The 8,852-nt window shown below is 35.7% G+C and overlaps 1 protein-coding gene across 1 annotated transcript in view; it reads left to right on the top strand.

Moving 5' to 3' along the window:
- pdcd11 (programmed cell death 11) overlaps positions 1-8,845 on the top strand; it is a 31,385-nt gene extending 22,540 nt beyond the window's left edge. The window contains exons 21-31 of the mRNA XM_016260608.1: positions 798-860; positions 1,000-1,081; positions 1,164-1,253; positions 3,070-3,175; positions 3,401-3,578; positions 3,700-3,756; positions 5,652-5,789; positions 6,584-6,752; positions 7,508-7,661; positions 7,840-8,005; positions 8,617-8,845. Of these exons, the coding sequence (XP_016116094.1) occupies positions 798-860; positions 1,000-1,081; positions 1,164-1,253; positions 3,070-3,175; positions 3,401-3,578; positions 3,700-3,756; positions 5,652-5,789; positions 6,584-6,752; positions 7,508-7,661; positions 7,840-8,005; positions 8,617-8,788 (1,375 nt within the window). The 3' untranslated portion in view covers positions 8,789-8,845. The remainder of the gene's footprint in view (positions 1-797; positions 861-999; positions 1,082-1,163; positions 1,254-3,069; positions 3,176-3,400; positions 3,579-3,699; positions 3,757-5,651; positions 5,790-6,583; positions 6,753-7,507; positions 7,662-7,839; positions 8,006-8,616) is intronic.
- Positions 8,846-8,852: the final 7 nt, after the last annotated feature.

Raw genomic sequence — 8,852 nt, 5'->3', positions numbered from 1 at the left:
GCTGAGCTAAAGATGATCACCGGTAAACTGAAGCGCTCTTTTAACTTAACCAAACGCATTCTATGAGATAAATCAGATATACATCAAATAAACACAATATTGCAATGTACAATTGCACAAAAGGCTGCAAACGAACAGCGCGCATCTGAAGTGTCTCTGAAGGAAATAATGCATTATTTATCGGCTTTAAGATATCGGCCAAATTTTCTTATCAGGCCGATACCGATAACAGAAAAAATGAGCATTTATCGGCCGATACCGTTATGGTGGCCGATATATCGTGCATCCCTACTATATTCTTTATTTTTTTTTAAGTAAGTCCTTTTATTTTGTAGTATTTTACTTTTTATTTAAATGCTTTATTTCATTGTAAAATTTATTTTATATTTTATTTATTTAAAGTTTTGATTTATTTTTATTTTTTTTGTATTTCATTCATTTAAATGCTTTGTTTTTTTGTTTATTTTTTTTATTTAACTGTTTTATGGGACGGTGGTTATTTTTACCATTTAATATTTATTTTTACCGTTACTATTCTATTAGCATGCAGATTTAAATTTAATAAATATAAATATAATATTTTTAAATTTTTTCTTTTTTTGCTTAGTTACAGACTCATATTTGTTCATATTTTGTTTTTGTGGCTCAATGTGAGGAATATGCTTGAAGGAATACTTTTCATTGGTGTTGTGGTTATAATGTCAGCTTTTATGGACTATTGGCATTGTTTTATTCGATATTTAGCTAGCTTGACATTTTTTTTTTCTTTATTCTCATAAAATATTCTCTTTCAATAGGTTCCTGCCAATCTCTCATCCCGACTTTAAGGTTTCCCTGCCTGAACTCACTCTTCTGCCCAGGTATGCATTTCTACAGCTCTCCATACATTAATTGTACATTAATGTGAGCAAGCAGCATATGGGAATAACTGCACCAAAGTTTGTCTGGGTGTATATTTTCTATTCATTGTTTTGTGGTACATACTTCACTCTTTTTCAGCAAACTGAATGATGCTGACAAGAAGACAGTTGACAAATTGAACTACAAACCTGGAGATGAAGTCATATGCTTTGCATCAAAGGTAGCTTTTTACAGTTTAAGAAAAAGGAAATGTAATATTAAACTGCATGAGCTGTTGGAAGTAATTTTTGCCTTCTCCTCAGTTCTTCAAAGAATCACAATGCTTAGAAGTCCATGTGAAGCCCAACGTCATGGGAACCGTTGAACTGTTAGCCATGATTAACAAACCTAGCGTAAGTCTCTCTACAACTTTGCTTTCCTTGTTTGTAGGGATGGGCGATATACCGGTACACACGATTAGCTGGTAGAAATGTCAACAATCGTCTCTATCACAGTTACACACTCACGTGACATTGCTGTGCTACGTGATCACTAAAACTTATCATTATCAAAAGCAAACAGCTGAGAAAGAAAACACGTATAACAGTATATTGGATCCGGGCAGCTCTTAAAGTGACAGCAGTTTAATATTCCTGCTGTCTGTCATTCATGTTTATCAACCAACAAAAGAGAGAAAATCTCTAACTGCTCTTGCCTGAAGCACTTTTGTAACTTTAATAAGAAGAAATATATATTTAATTTACACAGTGAAGAATATACAGTGTTTTTATACAGATTATTACTTAAAGGGTTAGTTCACCCAAAAATTAAAATTAGCCCATAAATTACTCACCCTCAAGTCATCCTAGGTGTATATGACTTTCTTCTTTCAGGCGAATCCAGTCGGAGTTATATTAAAAATTGTCTTTGATCTTTCAAGCTGTTTCATGGCACTCAGCGGGTGTTGCATGCATCAGTTCAAAAGAAGTTAAATAAAAAGCACCCATCCATAAAAAAAAGTGTCTCACACGGCTCCGGTGGGTGAACAAAGGCCTCCTGTAGCAAATCGATGTGTTTTTGTAAGAAAAATATCCATATTCAAAGCATAATAATCACTTTAATGTAGCTTCCGCTCACTGTTTTAAGCGGAAGCAACTCCGGGCGGATGACGTATGGAGGTCAGCGTTGCGCATGCGCCGCTCAGAAGGGACAAACGTGGAAACGCAGCGGAGAGATCAAAACAAAACACCTGTCACTTATTAGAAGTACAAAACAAGGATTTGTAAAGAAGAATGTCGGAGAATTTCAATATAAGCCAAGAGGAGACTGGTTTTCTTTGCTAAAGTAAGGAAACTTTGCTTCCTTTGCTCCTGTTAACAAACGTTGGTTTTCACGAGACCGACGCATGCGCAACTCCTACGTCATGCTCCCGGAGCTGCTTCTGTGTACAACTGTTGGCGCAAGCTACATTAAAGGGATTATTACATTTTGAATATGGATATTTTTCTTACAAAAACACATCGGTTCGCTACAGGAGGCCTTTGTTCACCCCCCGGAGTGTGAGACACTTTTTTTTTATGGATGGGCGCTTTGTATTTAACAACTTTTGGACTGATGCATGCAACACCCGCTGAGTGGCATTAAACAGCTTGAAAGATCAAAGACAATTTTTAATATAACTCCGACTGGATTCGTCTGAAAGAAGAAAGTCATATACACCTAGGATGACTTGAGGGTGAGTAATTTATGGGCTGATTTTCATTTTTGGGTGAACTAACCCTTTAATACGGTGTATGTATAGTTTCTTATTTGTTCTGTAGTTTTTTTTGTGCAATTGCATGTAATGAATTTCTTATTTAATCGCCGACTGTGATATTGACATTGGTGACAATTATGAAACTTGTATGATATCAAAAATTTTGATATCATGAAGACCTTATTTAAAGCAAAAATAACTATGTTGTATATTGTTACAGTGAAGTAAAATTACTCTTCCCCACCCCTACTTGTTTGTTAAATGCAGTATTTGAAAAGTAATGTTACAATATTGCTTTGCTTATTATAAAAAGTATTTCATTTATATTTAATAAACATGTTACTTATTTGAAAGAGTTAATTTAATGGTGACTTAAATGTTACTTGTAAAAAATATTTTTAAGTCATGCATGTTTTGTTAAATTAATTTCAGAATAAACAAGCTATAATGTTTTCAAATTGTTTTTCCCACAGCAAGCTAAACACCCACAGACGCTTTTTAAACTGGGGCAGACTATTTCTGCAAAGGTTGCTGGTCTTGGTACCAGTAGGCCTTTTCGTCTTTCCCTTTCACTCACAGGTAATACTTGTAGTTTCATCTGCAATCATAACTGTTTTGAAGCATAGCACTATCAATACTGTCAGAGGAGATTTGATGTGACAACATTTCCTAGTTCATATTTTGTCCTCATTATACCAAACGCTGAGTCACACAGCTCTTGATGTCGCACTTCTGCCATCATGACGCATGTGGCGGTCGTCCCTCGAGTCTCTTTAGCATTTCCTGTGTGTGCCGTTGCTGTAGGGATGTACAAGCTGGAGCAAGGGGTGATCACCATGGCGAAGGTTCGGAAAATTGTGCCTCACATGGGACTGTTTCTCCAACTCCCATTTGGGAATTCGGGTTTGGCTTCGGTAATGGATCTCTCTGATGAATTCACAGACAACCCGCTAGAGCCTTACAAGCTGGGCCAACTAGTCCGGTGAGTCATGACCTAGTTGGAATTGTTTATGACGAATGTCTGAAAGGATTTTTCCTGCATAGTAGCATTAAAAAGCTTAAAATGTGAAGTTTGTTTATGTGCGTGTATGTCTTTTATCCAGGTGCTACGTTATTGGGGAGGAAAATGGAAACTTCAACGTTTCATTACGTCCCTCCAGGTACATAATCAAGCATCATTTCAAAATTAGATTAAATTTGGTTGTAGATCGCCATCACTTTTTTTTCTTTAAAACATTCCATTAAATAAATGAATATATCTATTTACTTTGTTTCATTCACAATGCTTATCGTTTCATTTTTTATTTTTTTTTTACATGTATACGTGTTATACCAAGTATACCATGTATATTTTTCATATTTCACCTGTTAAATGTATTTTTTATTTTATTTATTACTGAAGTTTTTATATAATAAACAACTACAAGTACATTACCAAGATAAATATTACTTGACAATAATGTGATAATGACAAAAATAATAACGTCAGTTATGCAAGTAATGATAAAAAATTCTAGCAGTTTTTTACTGAATAGTCAATAAGGTTTTTTTTTTTTTGTAGTTTGGTATCTAATCTAAATGAAAGTTTGCATTTTATTAAACTTTTCTTTTAACAATGTACACAAACAACCAGAGGATGATGCGCTTGACTCCAAAAAATCTCAAAATGTTACCTTATTTTATATTATATTATTATTTTTTATTACTATTTTGTTTTTTACTTTTTGTCTTCTTTCATGGGACATTCAAATTAGGCTTTTGACAATACATTGGGCCATTTAGATATTTTTTTAACAAAAGTGTGAGGCAAAACATGGTTTTTAAACTATATTTACTATTTTGAATGTTATAAAAAAAAAAAAAAAATTGAAATGAACACTGCTGTGGTTTGTGCTCTTTCTATCCTGAGAAGCCAGCAGCAGTGTGATGCGTTGCCTTAAGTAATAAATGGGAGGTCTCAGGTCTGTGTAGGTCTTTGACCCATATCATCTGTTGCTTTCTTCTCAGAATATTGAGAACATCTGGCCTGCATGTGCGTAATTGTGCAGATGATGACCATGATTTTTTTCTGTTGGCTTGTATATTTTGGCCACTGTCTGACAAGTCATTTGAAACTATTAAATAGTTCATAAAACAGACCTGCTCTCATGTGGACAGCTGACAGGCCATTTCCATTTGTATTCATCTTGGAAGCATTACAAATAAATCTTAAGACTTCAGTTTTGCTTTGTTAGATTTGAGTATGACGATTATTTAAAATTTAGCTTGGTCTCATTTAGGGATGCACCGATATGAAAATTTTGGCCGATACCGATAATTCTTTATTTTTGAAAGCCGATAACCGATATGTTGGCCGATAAATCTATATCCAAATTTTTATATACTTTTTGAGAGCCTGATTACAAAAAAGGTCTCATCATTAAAAACCACATCCCAAACACTTCAACATAAGCAGCCTAGTTTGAACGGTATACGTTTTAAAAATAATTTTACTCTCCCATTACCAAATTTAGTCATAAAAAAGTCGTACAAATAAATAAAATATTGCATAAATAATGCAAACAAGTCATTGGACATCATTACACGTGTAAAGAATCAAAATTAATGCACCATAGATCAATAAAATGGAATAGCCTCTGCACGGACAATAATTATATTATTTTAATTACTAAACCATATTGCTGATGAAAATAATAATAGAAAAATACAAGTGGTTGTTATTATTAATAATGTATCAATGATTTTGAAAAAGTAACAAATTAAAACCACTGTTTTAAATAGCAGCCGTTTGAGCTGCACGTGCTGAAGCTGAAGAGCTGAATGAACATGGTAAACTGAAGCGTTTTGCTGGCAGCTTATTTAACTCAAGGAAATGCATCCTGAGATTAATATTAATATAACATAAACATAATATTACAACTTATATATGTACAAAATGATGCAGTTATTGCATGCTATAGTCAGAATGTGCGATCCTGTTGTGGATGCGCTCTTCCCATAACAACGCGCTGAAACACGGCAACTAATCCCAAAGAATTAACAACGTTTTATTGTAATGGTTTGAGCGTCTGCTCCTGTCATCTCCAGACAGCTCCCTCCTCTGGCTGCAGTACATGGCTTTCCATCTGCAGGCCACGCAGATCGAGCAGGCGCGTGCGGTCGGCGAGAGAGCCCTCAAAACCATCTCCTTCAGGTGAAAAAGACTGGAAGCTACGAGAATACTTTTTTGTGCAAAGAAAACAAAAATAACGACTTTATTCCACATTTTCGTCTCTGCTGCGTCACTTGTGGATGCGCTTTCACGACAGTATCATGACGCGAGCGTGTGGCAGCGCCGGCACTGACCCAGATCTGGCGTGATGACTTCATTATGCCGGATCTGGGTCAGCGCCGACACACGCTCGCGTCATGATACTGTCGTGAACGCGCATCCACAAGTGACACGAAAATTTTGAATAAAGTCGTTATTTTAGTTTTCTTTGTGCAAAAAAGTATTCTCATAGCTTCGTAACTTTACAGTTGAATCACACAGACTACTTTGTCGATCATCTTGGTACTTTTCTGGACCTTGAACGTGGTAGTTACCTTGCTGTCTATGGGAGGGTCAGAGAGCCCTCAGATTTCATCAAAAATATCTTAAATTGTGTTCCGAAGATGAACGAAGGTCTTACGGGTTTGGAACATCACGAGGGTGAGTAATTAATGAAAGAATTTAAATTTTTGGGTGGACTAATCCTTTAAGATGTTTGCTATTAAATCAAGTACAACTTGCATGCTGCTACAGGAAACATGTTTGAAAACAGTCATTATTTTTTACAATTCCACTTTGACATTACTTGCAAATAAATGGCAGGCCTTTGATCAAAGTGTTATTGGTGTGTTGCTTTTCCCTGTTCTGGCATGATTAATTTAGTATTTTTTTTAAATGGCATCTGAATGAAATCTCAATTTTGTCACAAGAGTTAACCGGTTTGTTTGTGTGTTTAGAGAGGAGCAGGAGAAGCTGAATGTGTGGGTGGCCATGCTAAATCTGGAGAACATGTACGGGACACAGGAAAGCTTGCAGAAAGTCTTTGAACGGGCCATCCAGTATTGTGAACCTCTTCATGTGTATCAGCAGCTAGCCGAAATTTATGCCAAGTCGGACAAGATCAAAGTAAGCATTATGTCCAGTCATGTGATCTGTGTGGTTGTTAGAAGGGATGCAGTGATATATATTTTGGCTTAAGAGTGGGCGGTCTGACCAAATTTGTTTAGAGTCATTCCGGGGTTTTTTTTATTCTGCAAGGCATTAAATTGACCAAAAGTGACAGTAAAACATATATATTGTTAACAATGTTTTGTATTTTCAATAAATGTTGTTTAGTGTATTCATCATAAAGGATCCTGACATTTTTTATTGCATTTTCACTTAAAATAACTGTTTTCAACATTTATAATAATAATAAGAAATGATGGATCATGTGACACTGAAGACTGGAGTAATGATGCTGAAAATACAGCTTTGCATCACAGCAATAAATCATATTTTAATAGAAAAGTTTTTAAATTGTAGTAGTATTTCACTATAATATGGTTTTTACTGTGTTTTTAATCAAATAACTGCAGCCATGGTGAGCGTGAGACTTTAAAAAAATAATAAAATTTGTTTTAGACCCCAAACTTTTTTCATGTTTAAATATTTAATTACTAAAATAATATTTTATAAATATATGTGTATCAGAACATTACAATGTACCGTGTGAAATGCCTGTAAAATACAGATATTTATTTTGAATTTAAAAAATAAAACCATATATTAACTACTAATTTTGATCGATTGTTGTTGATAGCAAGTTGTTTAGTGGATGAGAACAAATCAGTTGTCAAAATTTGAAACCCTGTATTACATTTTGTATTTTGTGTGTGTAGGAGGCTGAGAATCTTTATAAAAGCATGGTGAAACGCTTCAAACAGGAGAAAGCTGTATATCTGAGTTATGGCAACTTCCTGCTACGACAGCATCAGAGCGACGCTGCAAATGCCCTTCTGCAGAGGGCGCTGCAAAGCCTGTCCAATAAAGAACGTGAGTGCCAGCCACACTTCAGACATGCATACCTAATTCCCACATTTATGCATGCGTTGAGACTCACTAGGAATAGATTCATTCATAATTAGGAATCTGAAAGGCAGTTTGGATGATATTCAGGCCCTGCAGGTTTCCTGTTTACAGCTCATGCATTGTTTCCTTGCTGCCTTTCCAGATGTGGACCTGATTGCCAAATTTGCCCGGTTGGAGTTTCAGTACGGGAACGCTGAGAGAGCCAAATCCATGTTTGACAAGGTCCTGAGTACCTACCCCAAACGCACAGACCTGTGGTCCGTGTTTATAGACCTGATGGTGAAGCACGGCTCTCAGAAGGAAGTGAGGTAAACACAGCCGCAGGGTGATACTAGTCAGAGAGAACTTTTTACTTCATCCAGTCCATATTCTGAATTCTTAAAAGGATAGTTCAGCCAAAAATTAAAAATGTCGTCATTTGCTCACCCTCATGTCGTTCCAAACCTGTACGAGTTTCTTTCTTCGGTTTAGCACAAAAGAAGATACTTTTTAAGACCGTTAGTAACCAAACATTTGACGGTAGCCATTGATTTCCATAGCATGGAAAAAAATACTGTGGAAGTCGATGGCTACCGGCAACTGTTCGGTTACCCACATTCTTCAAAATATCATCTTTTGGGCTTAGCAGAAGAACAAATCTTACAGGTTTGGAACGACTTGAGGGTGAGTAAATGATGACGGGATTTTCATTTTTGGCTGAACTATCCCTTTTGATCAGATCACTTGCAACCAAATCAAACTACTGCATTATTTTGTTTTATTAATTAATATAACAATTATTTATTTGAAAGTTTAAAAATAAGCCCTTATATATCATAATCAATATTATATGTAGAGTAGAATAGACTTGAAATTCTAATCTGAATTCAGATTTCTTGTGTTTTCGCATAATCCAAAAATATTTTGCCATTTCCTCCAGGGAGCTTTTTGATCGTGTGATTCACCTGAGCGTGTCGGTGAAGAAGATCAAGTTCTTCTTTAAGCGTTACCTGGAGTACGAGAAGAAGAACGGCACACCTGAGACCATGCAGGCGGTCAAACAGAAGGCTCTAGAATATGTGGAGTCCAAAGGAGCAGAAGCTGCCAGCTAGAGCCCGTCTATTTTACCTGAAGATTAATAGGATATTTGAGGAGCATCTTTAATCCTCCTACTTT

This window comes from Sinocyclocheilus grahami, unplaced genomic scaffold (genome assembly GCF_001515645.1).
Source record: "Sinocyclocheilus grahami isolate Dianchi unplaced genomic scaffold, SAMN03320097.WGS_v1.1 scaffold2128.1, whole genome shotgun sequence".
Lineage (NCBI taxonomy): Eukaryota > Metazoa > Chordata > Actinopteri > Cypriniformes > Cyprinidae > Sinocyclocheilus > Sinocyclocheilus grahami.
The sequence above is the reverse complement of the archived record's forward strand: the minus strand, read 5'-3'. Positions and strand labels throughout refer to the sequence as shown.